This window comes from Brienomyrus brachyistius, chromosome 23 (genome assembly GCF_023856365.1).
Source record: "Brienomyrus brachyistius isolate T26 chromosome 23, BBRACH_0.4, whole genome shotgun sequence".
NCBI lineage: Eukaryota > Metazoa > Chordata > Actinopteri > Osteoglossiformes > Mormyridae > Brienomyrus > Brienomyrus brachyistius.
The window spans coordinates 3,138,845-3,160,628 of NC_064555.1; the positions used below are offsets into that span (position 1 = coordinate 3,138,845).

The 21,784-nt window shown below is 44.5% G+C and overlaps 2 protein-coding genes across 4 annotated transcripts; one reads left to right on the forward strand and one right to left on the reverse strand.

The window, feature by feature from the left end:
- The first annotated feature begins 72 nt into the window (after positions 1-72).
- Positions 73-11,847, forward strand: tert (telomerase reverse transcriptase). Of its 3 annotated transcripts, none has more exons than XM_048992491.1 (17): positions 73-1,288; positions 1,748-2,903; positions 2,997-3,186; positions 4,039-4,183; positions 4,642-4,809; positions 4,901-5,062; positions 5,367-5,462; positions 5,861-5,946; positions 6,039-6,155; positions 7,105-7,176; positions 7,268-7,453; positions 8,745-8,871; positions 9,358-9,419; positions 10,175-10,299; positions 10,387-10,524; positions 11,093-11,218; positions 11,412-11,847. In XM_048992491.1, exons 1-16 carry the CDS (start codon positions 1,073-1,075, stop codon positions 11,194-11,196), a joined length of 3,150 nt encoding a protein of 1,049 aa, XP_048848448.1. In that variant the 5' UTR covers positions 73-1,072; the 3' UTR covers positions 11,197-11,218; positions 11,412-11,847. The 3 variants fall into 3 exon arrangements, with proteins under 3 accessions (XP_048848448.1, XP_048848449.1, XP_048848450.1); XM_048992492.1 differs by having other exon boundaries at positions 11,093-11,198; XM_048992493.1 differs by lacking the exon at positions 5,367-5,462.
- Positions 11,848-11,862: 15 nt separating this feature from the next.
- slc6a18 (solute carrier family 6 member 18) lies at positions 11,863-18,517 on the reverse strand. Its single transcript, XM_048993962.1, has 12 exons — positions 18,379-18,517; positions 17,290-17,430; positions 16,831-16,968; positions 15,985-16,166; positions 15,770-15,880; positions 14,924-15,036; positions 14,707-14,835; positions 14,439-14,595; positions 14,052-14,256; positions 12,890-13,049; positions 12,571-12,733; positions 11,863-12,096 (listed from the first exon to the last, which is right to left on the reverse strand). The coding sequence occupies exons 1-12, from the start codon at positions 18,515-18,517 to the stop codon at positions 11,863-11,865; spliced, it is 1,872 nt and encodes a 623-aa protein (XP_048849919.1).
- Between the last annotated feature and the right edge of the window lie 3,267 nt (positions 18,518-21,784).

Sequence of the window (21,784 nt, forward strand, 5' to 3'; positions counted from 1 at the left end):
ATCAGCAAGTAAGTAGTAGTTATGTTTAACACAAATTAAGCAAAACAATTGGAACTCAAAACAGATGATTAAGAATGGCATTCTTGTTTCATCTCTAAGACTAAGCTAGTTAATGTGTGGTCTCACCAGCCATCCTTAGCCTTCTACTTGGGATCCTTAACATGGGAAACTCTACCCTGGACCACAAAGCTCTGCAGAGGCTGGAATGTTCAGCTTATTGTAAGATATTTACCTCCAAAGATGCAGGAGTAGAGCTGCCAAGATCTGCAGGGACGCATCGCACCCATGCAGCGACCGTCTCACAAAGCTGTGGCCAGGCAAACGCTTCCTGTGCCTCAGTGAGACCTGAGAGGCTTAGCTTCTACCCTCAAGCCATCAGACTGCCTAATTCCTGGCTGGCACCTTAATTTACATCCCTCCTGCAGATTGCACTTTATAAAAGCTGTGCTGCGTATCGCAGGGCCATTTGTTGTACAGTGTAATTTTTGTTTTTTATTTTTGCTTTTAGTATAGTCATTTTCCATATAACTTTCATTTTTATGTCCATGTATTAGCATGTGGTTACTATCTGCTTTCATTGTTTATATGGCAGAGTTGGCCACCTTGCCTTTCACTGCAGCTGACTATACCTTGCATGTGACATATAAAACCCTTGAATCCTTGCTGCGTTCTAGCCATTACGTGCCTTTTTTACTCTTCATAACATAAGTGAATTCGGGTTTTGGAAAAGCCGTAATTTTGGCGCACGTAGCTGTGTGTTTTTCCACATCATGAATCGGAGGAATACCGGCGTGGACGCTGCTGATCTTACGATCATCGCCCCTTCTTGTGTTATTGGCTCGTATGATGTTGATTGACAGCCGGTATTTCCCGTGATGCAATATTTCCCTCTTCGTTTTTGCAACCCGCCTACCAGCTAAATAGTGGATTTTGATTGGTCGGTGTATACGGTCTTTCATTGGTGGAAATGTAGAGCGGTTTGCCGGTCTGGCACTGAAATACACATTTCGGTGAACTGGCAAAACGTGCAGGATGTCATCCTACAAATCTGTTCAGTTAAGTTAACACAAACATGGCAAGCAGTGATGTGACCCGGGTCCTTCGCTTGATTCGCTCCGTCTATCCGATCGTGCAGACGGCCCAGGAGTTCTCGGACACTGTAGTGTTCAAGGAGGGAAGAAAGTTGGTGCTGGTGGAGCCGTCGGACAGCGCGCGCTACGGGTCATTTATTGAGGGACTGGTGATCTGCTCGGACAGGGTTTTGCAGCATGTCCCTAGCTGCACCCAGGTCAGTTTAGCCAGGATTAACGAGGATGCAGCGGGAGAGAATTTCCAAGCCTGGCATCGGATTGCAGCGAATCTGCTAAATAATGAATATGACGCATACGCAATGCAACAATTCTATTTATTAAATATTAAAACTAAAAGTTGGAAAACATATGCATGCTGTTATGATATATATGTGTGTATATATATGTAAAAAACATACCACTGAAGAGTATAAATATGAATAGCAATATTACATGTATGATTTATTTTGTTATATTACTAATGGAAGATGCGACGTGAACGATGGATATGATTTAGGGTGACTAAAATATAAATGTATATTTATTTATATGTGTATATAAAATAAAATGACGTGCTACTACCTCTTCATTTTGCAGTGCTTGTTATAGCCGTATTCTCACATCTCTCGCATGTCTACTGTTTCATTCAGCCATCCTCTCTCAATCCCGTTGCGCAGGTCATTACGCTGGCAGAGCTGCTGGCTTTAGTGCTGAATACCCTGAAGAGGAGGAGGAGGAAGAACGTCTTGTCTCAAGGCTACTCCCTCTATGAGGGCAAGCAGATGGACGCCGACGTGCTGAAGTTCCACGGCAACATCTCCTTGAGCGCCGCCTACGTCTACCATAGTGACTTCTGGAAGAAGCTGCACAGTAGGGTGGGCACGGACCTGACCAGATACCTGCTGGAGAGCTGTACTGTCTTCACCACAGTGCCCCCTAGCTGCCTGTTACAGGTCTGTGGCCCTCCTTTTTATGATTGCGTCCCTGCTGGGCCAGGCTCTGATTTTCAGCTCAGCAGGTTGAGATCAGCTCACGGAGCCGCGAAGCCGAGACTGGGGCAGGCGACAGGGGACCGGAGGATGAGGGAGAGGAGGAGGAGGGTGAGGAAGCGAAGGCGCAGCAGAGGGGAGGCAGGCGAAGAAGGGGAGGCCCAGGAGGACAAGGAGCCACTCTCCAAGCGGGCGAGGTTGGAGGTCATGGGATTTAAACCCACAGCCACTAGGAGGCCGAGATTGGCTCCCACCTTTCAGAAGGATGGTCCTTCTGGGATAAAATTTCCTCCGCTGAGGCCCACTGACTGCTTCTTCCGCGTGCTGAGGCTCCTGTACGGAGGGCGTGGCATGGGGAACTTCCTGCTGAACAGGAAGTTGAGGGTGGGGTCTGCGGCGCCGAGGCGCCTCCAGGGGCGGGACTTGGTGCGGCTGGTGTTCTTTGAAGGCCCAGTGTTTGGGAGCAGCACCGAGAGGAAATCCCGGAGGTTGCCGGTGCGGTTCCACGGCACGCTGGGCCTCTTTGCTGCGCTCCTCCGTCGACACCGCGGCTGTCCCTACGTCCAGCTCTTGCGACGGACGTGTCCGGTGGGAGACACCGACGCTGATGTCACCGTCCTCCTGACTCGCCACAGCACTCCCCGTCAGGTCTACCTCTTCGTCCGGGAGTGCCTCCATCGGGTCGTCCCTGAGGAGTTCTGGGGATCTTCCCACAACCGGGTCCACTTCCTGCTGCGTGTGAAGCGTTTCCTGTCCATGGGGAAGTTCGACCGGCTGTCTCTCTCTGAGCTCCTGTGGAAGATGAGGGTGAATGACTGTGATTGGCTAAAGGTCAGCAAGACTGGTAAGGCGCCTCCCACTCAACCCAACCTATCCACCGTGAGTGTGTCCTTCAGCTCCTCATCCCCTCCTTACCCCCCGCCTTTCCCCATTTCAGGGCGCTGCCCTGCTAGCGAGCACCGATACCGGGAGCACCTACTGAGTCGGTTCCTGGCCTGGCTGCTGGACCGCTACGTGATGGGCTTGGTGCGGGCCCTGTTCTATGTCACGGAGAGTGCTGGCCAGAAGAATGCCCTGCGCTTCTACCGGGATCGTGTTTGGGTGAAACTCCAGGATCAGGCATTTGGGTAGATCTTTCAGCCTCAGATGCACCTCACCTGTACCCCCGTTCCATCTTCATACCTCACATTTCCTTCATCCTATTCAGAAATTAGTGCTTATTCATATTGAAAACTTGGAATGTGGCCAAGAGGTGCCGTACTGTTTAAGGGCCAGAAGCCAGTCGCACAAAAGACCTTAAGTATGACACTTAAGTAAAACTGTACGGTTTCCATGGAGACTGTTTACTTGCCCTCAGGCCTGCTCTTGGTACCTGTTACAGTGTTAATTTCGTTGACAGAAACGTTGAGGAGAATATAGCCTGATGAAGGTTTTCCATAATTAAAACAAAAACGTGATTTAAGTTTTTTTCCTTACTTTGGTTGTTAAGATGTTTTGTGCGTTAAGGGAACTGTAAGGGATTCCTTAAGTATAAGACCAAGATAAGGCGAAAAACTTATAATACAAAGTTTAAGGAAACCTTAAGGAGAAGACTTAAGGGTGTTTTGTGCAACCGACTTTATTCTAAGGAAACCTTAACTCATGCAACTGGCCCCAGAAACCTAAAATCCCTTCTTTCATGTGTTTCCCAGTCCAGTCCTCGGAGACCCATAGTTGCAGCTCTTTTGCTTCCTTTAAGCCCCTAGTAGGTCCATGTTTTTGCTCCCTCTGAGCTCTTTGCCAGACGGTACACATTTTTGCTCCCTCCCAGCTCTTTACCGGCTTGGGAAACACTGCTGTAGAACAATGTAGTTAAACCCAAACTGCTGCAAAAAGACAAACCTGGTAAGTAGAACAAACTACGATGGGTTGAAAATGACGCTGGTTTCAGCTTTTCCGTCAGCCCCGGAGTACGAATGTTGACCGTCTCTCTGGATTAGGAAACACATCCTGAGGAGCCAGTGGGAGCTCCTGCCCCAGCAGCATCTCCCTAAAGCTACGGTGGTGTCCCGCCTACGCTTCATACCCAAACCTGGGGGCATGAGACCCATTGCCAGGATGGCGAGGGCAGACAGCCGGACGTGGGTACGAGTCTCCAAGTTGCCCAGTTGTACTGGTAGCTTTTGAATCTTTCCTGTAACCTTAGGATGGGTCGGTACTGTGGCTCCCAGCTTTGGGCTGCCTAACCCTAACCCTAACCACTGTCTGTTCCATTCTGCACCGTACTGTTGTCATGTCTCAGCCCTGCCGAATGGCCACTTACGTCCTGCCTGATGCCATCTGTACTTCTGAATTCGAATTTCAAGGAGATTTTAATTCCAACTCCAGTTCCATTTCCTAAATTGGATTGAAATTGATGAATGCAATGCGGAACGGCCCCAACCCTGCTTCTGTGGAACCAACCACTTTATTGACGCTAGAACGCGCAGCCAACCTCTTTGCTTTAACCTTTAACCTACATGCAGCTTGGTCACTGGTGTAAATCTTTTTTATTTACTGTACGGATTTCAGGCGAGTGATGTTTGATGGTCTCTGTCTCGAAGGTCTTTCAGTCTCGAATCAAGGACTTGCACGACTTCCTGCGCTTTTGCATCCAGAAAAGACCGACTCTCCTTGGCTCCACCGTGTTTAGCGTTCGCGACATCCACCAGACGTTGGGCCCGTTCGCGGCCCTCCATAAGGAGAAGCCCCGCCCCCTCTATTTTGTGAAGGTGATATTAGTGAAATGAATGGCATTAGCCAATGGCGATGCATATGAAAGATGTATTTGGAAATGCGCCTGTTAATGCGTGTCCTGGCTAGGTGGATGTTAGCGGCGCCTATGACAGCCTGCCCCATGACAAGCTGCTGCAGGTCGTCACAGAGGTGCTCTTCCCCATATGGAACGAGGCCTTTGTCATTCGCTGGTGGGCCCAGGTGTGGTCCGAGACCAACGAAGGCATGAAGAGGGCATTCCGAAGACGGGTGAGCTGTTGGTATGGTTTTATTAAAGGGGTGGAAATTTTAAATTTGTGTGTAGATTAATGTATTTGGTGGTTGTTAAAAGTTGGGATCTTTGTGGGTGTCGTGGTTGGGAAAAACACTGCTGCTTAGGACTCTATTCCTGTAATCGGAAGGTTGCTGGTTCAGATCCCCTGGCTGACAGACCTCAATTAAGACCTCTTAACCTCAGTTGCTGCAGGATCGCTAGGTGACAATGCTCTGTGATCCTCACTTGTACTTAGGATAAAGGCATATTCTAAATAAAATATAAATGTATCTCTGGTAGGTAGAGAAATGGGACGACACAGACACCACGGTCAGGGGATTTATGATGACGATCCAGCAGAATAGCAAGATTCACGACTCTGTTCTTATAGAGCAGGTGAGAGGAAACATGAAGCCAAATGGGCCTCCCCATTCTATTGGAACATCCATCCATCCATCCATCCATCCATCTGTCCATCATCAAGCACTAATACAAGTTTTCTGTGAGCCTGGGGAATTTCCCAGGATACACATACCCTGTGGTTAGCAGCACCTAGGTTACATTAAAGTTACTTCTGTACATTCAGTGCCCACTGAATATCTCCCAAATTAACTGAACGCGCCGACAAAATCCATTCTTGTTTGAAGCGTTTAAAAGTTTAACGTTAAGCTCGCCAACTGTAGCGAAGCAGCTTAGTTCTGATGCTGGATAATTTGAAATATTTCTGGAAAGTTCCAGCATTAATTATTAAAAGGTACAGAAGTTTTCATAATTTAAATGTATTTTTTTCCCAGCGATACTCACTCAACACGAATGGTAAAGACGTCTTTGAATTCTTCAAGCAGATGTTGGCGAACTACGTCATTCAGTTTGGAAAGAAGTAAGTCCATTTTCTCAAATGTCACCTTCCTGGAGGTGCTGGAGGTGGCAGCTCCCGTGCGTCTCCACATTCATTGTTTTTAACGTTTCTAGAATGTTCCGGCAGTGCCACGGAATTCCGCAGGGCTCGGTGGTGTCTGCCTTGCTCTGCTGCCTCTGCTATGGACACATGGAGAACTCCCTGTTTCACGACATCACAGATGGAGGAGGGTACGGCTTTGTTGCATGTGACCTTGCCTGTTTGTTCATTCCCAATCTTAGGGTACATCCAAAATGTCATACTTTACTATGTAGTAGTGAGCGGGAATGTAGGAGTCCTCAGTATGGATGAGACAGTAAGCAAACGACACCTGAAAGATGTACTACATACGGCAAAATTCCTAAGTTTAAAATAATGGATGCTGTGCTATCCCACAAGGCCACTGGAGCGGCATCCAGAGACGAAGATTGTGTCTTGCTCCGAAATTTGTGTCAAGATGGTGGAGGACTGTACAAACAGTACCGTTACACAAGTTGACCTGAATATGAATATTCATTTTGGTTTTTTGTTGTCGGTTTTTAACGGTCTTTGAATGTAGTGTGGGTCAGGCTGTGTCATTAGTAAACATCCTGGTGAGGTAATATGAAAAATGGAGTGCATGCATACTATACATATAGTATGTACTACATTAACAGCAAAATATTAGACTTCAGGAATTTCAGTATGTACTGTGTCAGTAGACAATTTTTAAAGCATCCTTGAAGTCTTAGTGTTGGTTCTTCACAGAAATGCAGTCAAAAGCAGTCAAATGATCCTGCAGAACTTTCTTTGGCCAACAGGTAGCACTGTGGCAACTCATAGAACTTAAAAGTACAGTAGAAATCTTACACTAGAAACTATCTTACACTAGAAACTCTTGAGGTTACGTCTACTAGGGATGCCTTCTTTACAGAGATGATTTCATGTCTTACTCTTTATGCTGCAGTTTCTGTTTATGTGTGTTTTGCTGAGGTTTGCAAAGACTTTTGGCCTTTAGTACATGCAGGTTCTGTCAAATGTTTTTTTTTGGGGGTTAAATTATACAGCAGGGTAGTTGGTTCTCCTCATTGTGCGGGTTCAGGGCGGGTTCAGGTGCTGACCAAAGCCTAAGCTGCATGTGTTTGGTCTTCACGCTGCTAGGTGTTTGCTGAGGCTGGTCGACGACTTCCTGCTCATCACACCTGAGTTTGGCAAGGCCCAGATGTTCCTCAAGTGGGTCCATGACCATCAAGCGTTATTTTGTCATGAAACTACACGGCCATTTTGGTGATGAACGGTGCAACATCATTCCAACACGTAACAGATCCCTGCTGGCGGGTGTCCCAGAGTACGGGTGCTTTGCAAATCCCACGAAGGTTGCTGTGAACTTCCCTGTGGATGACATGGAGGGCATTCCCAGTGTCCGTCAGCTGCCCTTCCAGTGCTTGTTTCCGTGGTGTGGACTCCTTCTGGACACTGATAACCTGGATGTCTATCATGACTACTCCAGGTGAGGATGCAGGTTGGAAATGACAGGCCTCACTGGTGGCTCCTCAGGATGGGTTCAGGGCACAAAGCAATTGGGCCACAGGCACCTAAAGTGGTGCTTTTTAAACCCCTCGGTGAATACACTGAATAAAATATAGGGCTGCATGAAATCACACCTCCATGTGCTCGTGATTATATAGTTGATACGGAATAATCAGCAGGGCTTTAGATGACAGGCGAAATGGACGCTGGCTTTTCGATACTTTACGGACATTTATTTATGCCCACAATTTGGTAAGCAGATTAGCAGTACGCCTACAACATTAATGAGATGCATGTTGTGATGCCCTTAAGTTAGTATTATGTATAAATTCGCCGTTTCCTTATGTTCATTATATTCGGTTAGCGGAGGGCACCGCATGCAACTGCACAGCATGCACTGAAGTGGCGGTGAATTGCAGTTTATTCGCATAGTACCGAAAAGCTGGCGTCCAATCGGATGTTTCGTGCGTCATCTGAAAGCCCTGGTGATTATCTTGCATGCGCCATGTAATCGCCAGTACATCGCGATGTGTTATCGTGCAGCCCTGCAACCCTAATGAAAAATTACAACTATTTCAAAATGGATGCTTGCTAAGCTAACCGTTCATTAGCATGAAGAGTTGGCGCAACTTGCTCTGAGTGAAACACTACAGATGTTCCGATCTCATCTGGGACTATAGAAAAAGGGCCTCAGTTTTAAACTGTCAACAACTTTTTATCACTGATGCCCAGAAATATCACTTTAAGAAATACAAATAACTGAATGAAAATAGATTTTTTTTTCAACCACTGAAATTTTATACTATTTTGGCCTCGGTTTGAATGCTGGCAGAGTACCCAACCTGTGTTAGTTATGCATATTATCTGTTAATAATTTATCTGTGTTGTAATATGTGACACAGTTTTTCCACATATTCTGGTTTAGTCCTCGTGGAATAGCTACGATAAAGTTTTGTTGCTACGTTTTATTGCCGTCCTGCATCACAAGAAGATGCTGTCATAACGAGTCACGCGAAGGGTTTTATGGGGAAGATGTTATGATGCGTTTAAACGTTAAAGGCCCAGAGCCACTTAATCTCATAAAACCTTTCGTTAGCCGTGTTCCTGATAGAACCAGCTGTTCTCATGCTACGTTGATGTGTGCTAATGATCTGTCCTGGTGGGTTTATTGCCACGGCTGATATTCCGTGAGTATTGAAGTCAGGACTCACACGTGTCTGTAGACTCTAACTGTGGCCCCCACCTCCCCCCCCCCCAACCCGCCCTGTCAGTTATGCCGGCCTTTCCTTACGGAGCAGCCTGACCCTTGGCTCCTCGCCCTTCCCCGGACAGCACATGAAGAGAAAGCTCCTGTCCATCTTGAAGCTTAAGTGCCTCCCTATTCTCCTGGACCTGAAGGTGAGGACCTGGCCTCTGTCACGTCAGGGACGTTTGGACCTGATCAGTCATCTCCGTCAGCCGACCCATTTCTTGTTTAACCAGTTTACAGAGTTTGATATGTTACTAGAGAAGTGCCTTAAGGGTACATTAGTGAAGCTTTTCACAATATTTCAAATATTTTACATTTAAACCAGGGTGCAGTGTTTACCTAAGTGGGTTCGCGATCTGTGTTTTTGTCCTTAAGGTTGTAGGTTCAAGTCCCATACCTGGTAGAGTAATCACATAATTGTTAGGCCTGCAAGGCTCCTAAGCCCAGCTTCTTTATCTGACCCTGATTTCTGTTCGTGTACATTGTCTTGTATAAAAGCATCTGCTAAATGTATGAATGTATGATTCATCTTCTGGTTATGAATCTCTGCTCCTAGGACTACCTGTTTGCCGGTGTTTTTTAAATCTCTTGTGGCCTCAGTGGTGTGATGTGAACATTGTTTTGACTTCACGCAGATGAACTCTCTGCAAGCCGTCTACCTGAACATCTACAAGATCGCGCTGCTTCAGGCACATAGGTACTACACCTGTACCTGAACCTGCCGTGTAGAATAATCTTTAAATCATCCATCTCATCCATCTGTCGAGTCTTATAAGGATGAGGTGGCATTATCTCTTTAAAAAGACAAATCCCAACCCTTGTTACACGTAGTCATCATATATGCTGTAATAAACGGACTTCAGTCTCTCGTACTGAGAATGCAGCTCGGATTCCTAACATCATTCAAATGGAGGTTGATGTTTAACATGTCTGTCGTTGCACAGGCCGGATCTTAGAGGTTAATCATTCTGATAGCTGTGGGATGAGTTCAGCTGGTGGAGATCCGTGAGCGTGGCCACCCCCTCCCCATTACCCATCATTCAGCATGGTGCCCCCACCCCAGCTGCCACACAAACATTCCTGTCAAAGGCCCGCATGAAATTTGGAAACGCGGCCCTGTTCTTCACACTTAAGATAACACCCCAAGGTTATTATTGAATACACATGGTGTGGCTTTTAGACAGTAGGGATGGGGAATTCCTGTCTTTGAGGGCAACTGGGTTTGCTGGTTAACTGATTAATTAGTCCATTAATTTGATAGGAAGTCACTTTGCGTGGTGTTTCATCGGTAAATAACGACTGACAGGTTCAGCACGCCACCTTCTGCACTCAGTGTCTGCATCGGAGGCTGGTGGACCAGTGATGCTGCTCGCCCCCTGCCATGACCTTGCTCCATGGGCATCGCCATCTGTGATCTTCTCTGCTTTTGGAAGCTGTTCTCCTTTATTGCAGATTCCATGCCTGCGTGCAGAACCTGCCCTTCGGCCAGAAGGTGAAGAACAACCCACGTTTCTTCGAAGTCATGATCTGGAACATGGCGAAGCTCTGCAACCTGCTGATCAGGAGAAACAACCTGGGCGAGTGCCCCCTCGACCGCTGATACTTCTTATAGGCCTGTACCAGCTGGGTGGTTTCATAACGCGGAGCATCTCCACCTCTCTCAGGAGACCACCTGGGCTTCAGGAACATGGGAGGCTGCCTGCAGTTTGAGGCTGTGGAGCTGATGTTCTGCATCTCCTTCCTCACCGTCCTCTCACGTCACAGACGCCTCTACAAGTGCCTTCTTCCACAGCTACGCACACGTATGTACTGGTATCCAATCCCTCTGTTCCGATACTCCTACTCCAGTGGGGAATGATCGACAGCAGTCAGTAAGCCCGCCCCCTCAAAAGCCTTATGGGAAATGATTGGTACAGGGATCAGTTCATTGGAATGTGTCTGGTCACTTAGCCCTTTTGCTCTGTATATACTGCGGAGTACATGCACAGAATTCCATGAATTTAGCATTTTTCGGGGGGGGGGGGGGGGGTAAGGACATTACTTAAGAAGCTAATGGTGATGTGACCGAGCACGGGATTCAAACTGGAAACCTTCCGATCACAGACATAGACGCCTAATCCACTGGGCCACACACTGCATCCCATCTCCTGTCATTGTTGTATCTAGATCTTGACAGGTGAACAATTTCTATAACTCTTCACCCCAGTTATCTTGTTAATTGCGTTTTTTTTTTACATCATTGTCATTTCGGTGGACCAGCAGCTTCCTGATTGCTCAGTTACAAATGATCTACAAATGCCCTTTGTATAGTTATACCTGCAATGCTAGGGTTGCCATCACCTTTCCTGATTTTTCTCCATATCCTACCAGGTAAGAGGCGGCTGGAACGGAAGCTGGGGGTGGTGCGGCTGGCCATCGTCCAGCGCGCGTCTACGCCTGAAATCCCCGAGGACTTCCGGTGCATCTACGTCTAAAAGTCTGTCGATTTTTCATAAGGTCTGCATGATGTCCAGATGTTTTAGCTGTTCCCTATGATGTCCTGTATGTATTCTCGTTAAAAATATTTCATAAATCCTCAAATAAACTCTTAAACAGCAAAATGTATCCCAAGTTTGGAAGCCGCGTAAGATGAGAAGGCAAACTCTGAATTGATGCTCGCATGGCAAACGACGATTATTATTATCCCCAGGAAACGCTGGTGTCCACAGCAGGAATGAAAATGCCGTCCCTGTGGTGATTACAGTGGCTGCTCTCTCACTGTAAGGCTTCACCGTGGAAGACAGCACGTTTATGAGATCAAATTCTACGCTTGTAAATTCTGTTTTTGTTTTGTCTTTACACAAATGCTCTCTGCCCAGACTGTTTTTCCGTCAGATTTTATAGTGTCAAAGTTGATATTTTATTATGGATTCCAGATGGACGGATAGATGCCTTTTATTGTAAATGGTATGTCATTTTCACTTGGCAGTCGCTCTGCTTTTGTGTTTAACATTCATTCTGTAATGTGCTCACATATTTATATCATAACTGAATCCAGGCGTATTGCCTATATTTAGCTGGAAGCTAGCTAAATTTTTAAACAAATACAGATAAGTCTTATAAATAAAATTTTTTTATGAATTCCATACTGCAGCATAATTCTACAGTTTCTGTTGAGTGTTGATTTGATGAATACATGAAACGAGAACTGTGTCTCTCTGGTCGCCGTTCTCGTACGGATTTATATACGGCGCGCTGTTAGCCCTGCAACGACGCATGAAAAACCTGTAGACAGTAACGATGGGAATGAAGACGCATGGCAGGGCGGACAGCAGCACGCAAATGGCAAAAACCCACTCGGGGTACGGCTGGTCTTCAGTCAGTGGGAAGTTCACCTGCAAACATTGGCTATTAGTCATGGATTCTTTGTACTTGGAGCTTGTTTCAATTTCCCACTTTGGTGGCTATATGCAGTTTCTGTTCATGATATTGTATGACTTGCGTCCATTTTATCAAAAATGAGTATATACCAAAATGCAAGTGATGTGCATTTGCAGTCTGGGCTTGATGTGTGATAGATATGTCAATAGTACAGGATTATTACAGCACTCTTTCCCAATCCATTCCTCCGGGACCCACAGTTGCTCTCTCTCTCTCAGAAAAAACGTGGACTGTCTGTCCTGTCCCTGAGGACCGGATTGGGAAACATTGTATTACAGTATATAACCTGGGCTTAGCTGAGCATAATGTATGTAGCTTCTGACCGCTGTTGGCTTTTTCGATAGTTTTATGCACATGAATGGTTTTACATATTTGCTTTGTGCACATGCATGGACGTGGTTCTAAATGAAGACGATATCAGAACGTACGTAGTCTGGGTTCCACGCTGGGTACTCCGGCACTCTGGAAGCCTCAACCACCACGTAAGCCACAAACACGACCAGCAGCATGAGTGGGCTGATCACCATCCAACATGTCTGCCAAAAAAGGTTGGGTTTCTTGCCGGTCATCTCTTCAATGTCCTCTCTGAACCTGCAACGGCATTCAGGTGACACTAGTCTCGCCACTGGCCCGGCCTTGATGCTGAGTTACCATTACCGTCATTTCATAATTACGTCATTGCAGATTGGCACCAAGATTGACATGATAGCGACAATGCCGTGGTGTAAGAGGGCGGTGAACAGGTACCTCTTCATACCGTAGACATAAACCACAGCGATGATCTCAAAGAAAGCTATGACCAGCAGAGGCAAGGAGCCCACGTAGCTGTTAAAGATCTCCAGCCAGTAGTTACCAGAGCCCATTGTGAAAATCAGGCCGATTGCAAAAGAGACCAGACATATGAAACCTAACAGAATGAAGAAGGAAATAATATTTAGGAAATTATACGTTTGGCCAAACTTCAAATGTCTTTGCAAAATCTGAGCTGGCTAAATCATCTGAGATTATCAATGGATTAACATTAAAATCCTGTGTTTGGCACATTAGAAGGCTACTAGATTACCAGAGGTAGACAGCTCAGGTCCTAAAAGTAAAAATCCAGACCAAGATTTTCTTTCAACCAGCCAGTCCTCTGTGACAATGTGCAAGTTGGGCTCAGATCTGTCTGCAGCGGACGTGACGTGGAGCGAGATTCTGCCGGCGGCTGCAGGGCTGGAGTATAAACTGACTGCAGCCAAGTCGGACAACTTCTGTTCCTCGTAGTGCGAGACCTGACTGCAATGGCCGCACTGCCAGAAGGATGACGATTAAACAAATAAAGCAGCACAACATTACAGTAACTAACAATAAATAAACCACTAACTTACGGGTACTATTAGAGCATTTATGTCATTTATTTAAACTTTTATTTTACCAGGTAAATTAACTGAAAACCAGTTCTCACTGCTTTACGTGATATTCGGCAGAAATAGCGGATAATGCATCGGAACGTCCGGGGATACAAACGTCATGCGTGTAACTAAATTCTTCAGCCAATAAGGGCAAAGTTGTGTCGTCATGGAGGTGGTTCCAGTTTGTACAGCCGGCTGAGAGGCGCTGCACGATCTCTCCTAAGTCGTCTTGCTCTCGCGAGGTTTTTGTACCATGTGACATGGTAACGCGTGGTGACGTCTTGCAGCGCAGGCTTAAGTGAGACACCCCTATGATCTAGGTTTAAATAAAGGCTAGTAATCAAGAGGATCTAGCTGCAGACACCCGTAGAGTGGAGCTCCACCGGAAATTTGTCACATCCACAGGAACGCACCCAGTGATTCCTTATTCTTAACTGGTTGGTTGAAATAAAATCTTGATCTGGATTGTTACTTTCTCGACCTGAGCTATCCACCTTTGATGATTGCTATCAGATGACCTGTGAGAATTCCCTTGGGCATCCACTTGGGCATCATGTGGAGGTCCTGCAGGGGTGCGAGGACCCCTTCCAGGTTCCCAAACATGGAGGAAAGTCCAAGGCTGAAGAGCATGATGAAGAAGAGCACGGCCCACACCTGTGAGGCCGGCATCTCAATCACTGCCTCCGTGAAGACAATGAAAGCCAGGCCAGTTCCAGAAGCACTCTGGTTCCAGAGAAGAAAACATACATCAGTGCTTAATGAGAAATGTTTGGGAAATTCAGAAAATTATGAAATTTGGTTCAAACATACGTTTGTTCATAAAGTAATTCTGAAACTGAGGTGACGCCATTACTAATTGTTTAAAAGAAAGTTATTGTAATATTTATAGGATATGATTGGAGTACCTGGTCAAGGAAGGTCTGAATATCACAGTGTTTCAGGTTCAGGCTTAAAACTCGATCAGGATTTGTTGAGTTCAGGTATTCCAACCACTTCTCATAGTTTTCAAGGGTTATATTTGTGTCTCCAATGTCAAATTCATTAGTCAGAGTCAGGATATTTCTATAAGATGACAAGTAATTATCATTAAAAAGTCACTTTTTGGTGATACCCCATTACCTTCAGCGCCATACATCAACATCCTGACCTGTCTGCAAAATCGTTGTGACCCACCTCTGCTGGCAGGAACTGAAGTTTGAATACGCCTTAAATCCTAGAATGGAGAAGATGGGGATTGAGGCGTAGAGGGATGTGGCGCTGTTGATGCACCCCACGAGCAGCGCGTCGCGCTCACAGTTGTTCCTGAAAGACAGATTCATTGAACCCTCCCTCTGAGCGTGAACACCGTCCCCCGTTAGGTTCAGCGCGGCATGACGAGGGCCCGACTCACTTGGGAGGATTGTAACTGGAGAAAGCGATGAGTCCCCCGAAAGCTAAGGACAGTGAAAAGAAAATCTGCGTGGCTGCATCTAGCCACACTTTAGGGTTCTTTAGTGTCTCCCACTGAAAAACATACCAGACAGATCAAATTACCAGAGCCTGTTTCCCCCCTGCGATACCACATCCCACATTAATACCAAGCAGCACTTGGCCTCACAATCAGAGGTGATTCTAGGGGCACTGGGGGCCCCAAACACACTCCGCCCAACATGGTAACATTTATGACCATTATTTTACCATGAAGTCTAAATTAATAATATCAGCAAAGGGAATTTAAGAAACACAATTCCATTGTTTTCACTGCACTGTGAAAAGCAGAATACACAAATAAAGCAGATTTATCATTGCTGTATTATGCAATTGGGCACCTTTAGGGGCCCCTTCCTAGCTTGGGGGCCCCCAGGCAATTGCCGATGGTCACAGCTTGAGGCCTATGATCTCAATTTCTACCTCTGGCTCTGTGTGTGTCTGGAGTTTGTATGTTCTTCGTAGGCTGGACACTCCTACAGAACTGCAGTTAGTTAGTTCACCCCCCGTCCTAGGTAATGTCGAATTGGCTTGCTAAGTTGGCACCCCACCAGAAGATGATGCCCTAGGTGGCTGCCTATGCTGCCCAATGGGTTAACGGGCACTGCCTCCTGATGCGATGACTGTATGTGAGTGTTTGCCCTGAGAAGGACTGACTCTCCGTCCAGCGTGCATCCCTTCCTCACGCCTTCTGCTTCCTGGGTTCACTGTCAAGCCGGATGGACGAATGAACACAAGAGGCATCTTCGGATGAAGAGCCAAGACTCACTTCGGGAGTGAAGAGGTAACGGAGCCCAACGGTAGCGCCCGGGAGGGTGAGGGCTTGGACCAGGAAGATGGTGAGGACCAGGTATGGGAACGTGGCCGTGACGTACACCGCCTGTATGGACGCGAGCACAAGCCCATCTAGGTTGGGTGTGTCTTCTTTCACGTCACCAAAAGCATGCTGGCATCAGCTCGCGTGGCTGACCTGGCACCGCCCACCTTTCCGATGGTCTCGATGCCGCGTATGAAGCAGAGGTACACCACGCACCAGGCACTCGCCAGGCACACCACCATCTGCCACTGCAACGAGCCGTTGATTTCGATGTTGGCTGTTATATTTAGTGTCTCGCGGTACCAGAAGTAGTTAACGGGCGTGCTTTCCACGCATTCCTCCACGTAGCCTGCAACATTACGCCAGTTGTTACATTCACTCCAAAAAATATTTAACAATACACTCAACCTATTGTACTCAATACTGAAAATGATTTTACTATCATTTACTGCAGTTCCAAAGAAATGACAAATATACACTGTCATCTATAGTGCATTATAGATACCTTCATAATGCATTATAATGGTCGGTACAAGAATTAAGCATTACAGCAAATTCTCTTGTCAGTCAAAAGGCATTATAGTGTTGATTGTAATACTTCATCATCTCTAATGAAGCTGTCATCTATAATGCATTATAATTACCTTCATTGGCTGCATTATAATGGCCAGTAAAAATTTAAGGATGTCTTATTCTGCATTATAAAGGTCTCTATAGTGTATTATAGATGAGAATTCCACGAGGCAGTCATAATGCATAATACACATGGGTATAATGTGTTATGCCTTTATATAACTATTTATAAATGCTTTATAAATGCATTATAATGTGTACTGAATGTGTTCATAGATTCTTATAGACACGGCATTCATAGAAAGTGTTACCGTACATTCAGTGGCTGCTTTATTAGGTGTGCTTAGCTAGTACAGGGTAGGACTCACTTTTGCCTTCAGAACCACGTTAAGGATAGATCTCTCACGGAGTATGTCTGCTCAGGTTGTTTGGTTCCGTACCTGTTAGGTCCGATTTGAGAGGGCAGTACTTCCAAGGTAGGGGCTCCTGAAAAGAATTGAAGAAATACCAAAGGACCCAGGCCAGGATGGTGTTATAGAAGAGGCCAACTAGGAAGGACACAACCATTGATGCAACACCTGCACAATCGGGAAATAAAACAAAGGAAGTCCAAAGATCCCTCAGTCTGACACATGAGTAGCCAGTAAGAGCAAGTTTCACTACACAGTAGCCAAGAAGGACAAACACAATAGTATATGCAGTACAGAGTTACAAGCCCTTTTATGATTTTGGTATTGCACCTTTTAAAGGAGAGTAATTATCCCTCTGAGACCTAGCTGCATTTTAGCGTGCTCTAAACTACGCTGATGTGACATTCGTCATCTTCGAAAAAATGAACAATCTATACTGATTTCTAATACAAACACTGCTGAGAAATTAAACAGACGGACGGAACATACCAACTCCGCCCAAGTAGGGTGATATTGAATTCCACACTCCGATGCTTCCTGACCTCAGCTTTTGCCCAATGGCCAGCTCGAGGTACAACAGGGGGAGTCCCTCGAACACCAGTGCGATCAGGTAGGGGATCAGGAAGGCCCCTGCTCAGTTACAGACACATTTATAAATATCTTTGCATGCATTTATATATTGCTGCATTCAAGGGAATACCTACAAATTCTAGGCCCCCTACTTGGTTTGGTACCTTTCAATCTGAAATATGGATCTCATGCTAGATAGAGTGTTATGGCTGGGGCGTCCTTTCCGTTGATTTTGGGGGCCCTATGAAATGCTGGGGCCCCTCAATTTCGGAGGTCATTCAAACCCCTTCCACACTATTGTGAGAACCAGGTAGCTCCCATTTCGATCATTCAGTGCTAGTCCTTATGTTTATCTAGCCATTACTCAGAGAAACGACTCTGGTGTTTCAAGGATTAGGTCAGTTCTTGGTTATTTTATTTGTATATATTTAGTCGTCAGTGAGACATTGTAAAAATCCATCCTAATGCCAAGAAACACTTATATTCTCGAAGCTCCCAATAGTGGTGATAAGTGCTGTAGCATGTCTGGATAGACGGTCCAGGTGTGGACAAACAAGATTACCAGCATGCCAAGCTACCTCAGAAGGCAAGCTGGTGATCATTTGACATTCTCCACCCCACAGTGCAAAGCCAAAAGTAATGTAATAATGTAGGGCTTCCTTGCTAACATAGCTGCAACGTAGCAGTTTCAGACACCAATCGGAAGGAACGTTTTCCTTGAAAACCTACCAAATCCATGAATAAAAGTAGGAAATGATTAGCAAGGCCTTTAAAAAAAATTAAAAAATCTCTAAGAAAGCAATTTTTAAAAAATAAATCAAGAAATCTAAAATCTAAGAAAACTAATGTTTTTACGGAGTTAAATTGACCGAGTTCAGTATTGATCTAATAATAATTTCTGCTGTTCATCAAGCACCATACCTGATTGGTACATCATGTCTGGAGAGTATAGACAGTGATTTTAGTTGCCGCATTATACCACGTCTTATGGTATGAAGGGGGTCTTACCTCCTCCATAGATCTGGCACAGGTAGGGGAAGCGCCACACATTGCCCAGACCCACAGCAAATCCGATGCAAGTGAGAAGGTACTGAACTTTGTTGTCCCACTTGGGTCGCTCGTCGGTGGTGCTGGTGCTGTTACTCATCCCTGTTCTTAAAATGCGGACAGACTGCAGCGCGAGCTTAGCTTCTTGTAGACACGTGCAGATTGTCCTGAAAAATGTGTCACGGGAGCTATATAAGTTTTTTTTTTTCTGGAAGGCTGAAAGCAGGAAGAGAATGACCCTAGTATGTGGGGTTTCCTGTTAATTTGAGTGCTGGGTATGTGTAGGAGTGCACAGCAGCAGCCCTCTGCCTGGATACTGCCATTGTAGTTATAAGCAGAAGTTGCAGGGGGGGAACCAGTGAGGGAAAAAAAACAAACGGGGGGGGTTGAGGTGGGAGCAAACCTACCTATAAATGCAGTGCACTACTTATAAGTGGGCAGTGGTGGCTTAATGGTTAGGAACATGTGCTTGTAATTGAAAGATTGCAAGTTCAAATCCCTGACCAGCAAGGTGCCGCTGAGGTACCCTGAGCAAGGCAGAGCCCCCAAGCACTGCTCCCTGGGGGCTGAATTAGCTGCCGCATGTCACATATGGGTTAAATGCAGAGGACACATTTTGTTATTGTGTGCTGTGGTATAACTAGTCACTAAATTCTAAATGGCTACCATCCATTAAAATATTACAAATAATGTGAACACATTATATGTCTGTAGACAATAAATTGAAATTATATATATATATATATATATATATATATATATATATATATACAGTATATACTTATACTTATATATATATATATATATATATATACAGTATATACTTATACTTTTATATATATATATATATATATATATATATATATATATATATATATATATATATATATATATATATATATATATGGATGTGTGTGTATATACTTATTACATTAAGTTCCGACAGCTGTTGTCCCAGCTGTATTTATATAGTTTTACTGTGAGCACATTTGCAAGCATGGTGTGCACGCGGGCATTTTCTCTATAATGCTTGCGCAATGTTATAAGATCTTGAATACAGCCAAGCACAGATATCGGCACAGCTACTTCGTTTTGCGATACTAGCTTCCGATGGTTATTGCGGCCACGACGCCAACAGCAAAGCAAACGGGTGAGTGTATATGACAAGGAATTATTTTACTGCGCCACCTAATGGACAGATCTGTGAAATGCCTCTAAATCCACATCAATTTATGTAAACATTTGAAAAAGCACACGTTATCATTTGCGGAATTAGCAACCGAAGGGAATTTGCTCTGTATTTTTCTTTACGATTTATGAAACTAAAACTATGCAATATTGTGATATTATGATGTTTTGATTATAATGTTTTTAATTGGTTTAATGTAATAAATACGTAATGTAATAAATATTTGTAAATTTTGCTAAAGCAACAAGCATGACTACATAACCAGGTGAACAGGAAAAAAAATATCGAAGAGGTGGATCGTCGGTGCCGGCAATCATCAAGGTCTCACTGAGACCTTGATGTGCAGGCAACCTCCTTTATTAGACATTTAGAAAATCATTTAATGAATAACACTCACATTCAATTATAAACATGTAATGGTTTATTCATGAGTATAAAAAAGTTTTAAATATAATAAGACAGATTTCATGACATTACACGTTGTGTTCACTCTCCTCCTTCTTTGCTCTAATACTGCATGTTCTTCATTTTTGCAGTTATCTCCTTCACTTTATTCATCGCCTACACTCTTTTCCACCTCAGAAGCCTTGCCAAGCAGCTTCATCTCCAGCACATCCACGTCTTTTAGTTCATTTTCTAGCTCTTCTATCTCTTCCAAAATTGCCTCAATCTGCATCTTCTTCGGCCTCCACCGGTGGTTATATTCGCGTCTCTCTCTACCTCAGTCATTCCTTCATCGATTGCTGCATCTCCCACAGTGTGGGGCTGCTCTCTCGGCCTCTCATCACTATCTGTTATGTCGGGCATTTTTTCTTTCTGTGTGTATGATCTCTGCCTTATTTATGGCATCAGTTTCCATTATATTGCTCAGCAGTAGGAAAGTGTTTTATTTTTTCATGGATCAAGAAATTAACAATAAAATGTTTCAGGGTCAAACATGCACAGTCAGCATTTGCATGCACAGCTTAGCTGAGCTATGGTTTTATCTCACTTAGGCCGTTTCATTGGAATACTATACTTGACTCAGTATACAACCACAAGAGGGCAATTGTTCTTATTGTTTAAAGTATGTCGACTTTACTACCATAGGTGGTCATGTACATTTATAGCTCTTTTCAGTTTGTTGGTATTGAGCTATTTTCCACTTGGCCTATTATGTTACAGGCCAAAACAACTTAGTTAGGGCAAACTAGCAAATCGTCTTTGAACTGGGCAACTTTTTATCACTTTACATTTTCTTCTTCTGTGTACCGTTTGTCACTTCCGGGTCACAAATGTGGCATGTGCAGTATCTAGTTTAGTTTGGGTTCAATTAAACATATACTGTACATGCAGAGCTAAATCCATTCCAGATCGCATTATCTGGGTAGACCGACTGAGTGACTTAGTGTGTTTTCAGTTGGACTAACATGTTACATGTGTTTTAAAAGACCGGTTGGAGTCGGACTAACACTAATTAAATTTTTCTTTGTCATGTAAACATATTGGCCGCACTTCAGTTGCCGATAATGTATGTTTTAATGTATCATAAAACTGCAAAATGCATAAAAACTACCACATTAATGCAAGTGAATATAATGGTCTTAGCAGTTAGAATGTTTATAAAAGCCTGCAGATATTGTATAACTTTATATCTTTGTGTCAGCATCTTTCAGAATCAGACAACTTAATCACCCTGAGGCGAAATGCTTAAAATTGTAAATGTAATTGTCTACTTTGAAAAAGTTATTGATTTCTGTAATATTTTTGTGTTAATTTCAGAGGCCATCCTCAAGGCATCCAAAGCATCAGAGGAAGAAGTGGAAGATTCCATGTGAAATCACCTTCGTTACGCTCCAGACAGACCAGGAGGCGGTGGCAGACACGAAATGCACTAAGTTATGGAAAACACAAGTGTCTCTGTTACAGCCCATGTTGAATTAAATCTTAATTCTTGTTCACGTTGGTTGTTTAGGACATCTACATTTTTGTACATTTTGGCCATGTTAGGGTTAGGGTTACTGCACTGTTTACATCATTTACTGTTAGTTAAAACCACTCATAAAAAATAATAGAAGTTAATATGAACAATGTAAACAGTCCAACAGTTGTTTCACTGTTTACATTGTTTATATTAACTAATCATTCTATTATTATTTTTTTGAGTCACAAATGCTTATTAAAAGAACCATTAATTGT

Coding starts and splice junctions, on each gene's coding strand:
- tert (XM_048992491.1), top strand. CDS start 1,073: ATGGCAAGCAGTGATGTGACCCGGGTCCTTCGCTTGATTCGCTCCGTC. Junction 5,463..5,860: donor ACTCTGTTCTTATAGAGCAG/GTGAGAGGAAAC, acceptor TTTTTTTCCCAG/CGATACTCACTCAACACGAA. Junction 10,525..11,092: donor TCTTCCACAGCTACGCACAC/GTATGTACTGGT, acceptor ATATCCTACCAG/GTAAGAGGCGGCTGGAACGG.
- slc6a18 (XM_048993962.1), bottom strand. CDS start 18,517: ATGAGTAACAGCACCAGCACCACCGACGAGCGACCCAAGTGGGACAAC. Junction 15,037..15,769: donor GTTACCTCTTCACTCCCGAA/GTGAGTCTTGGC, acceptor TATGTTTTTCAG/TGGGAGACACTAAAGAACCC. Junction 13,050..14,051: donor GCCCAAGGGAATTCTCACAG/GTCATCTGATAG, acceptor TCATTCTGTTAG/GTTTCATATGTCTGGTCTCT.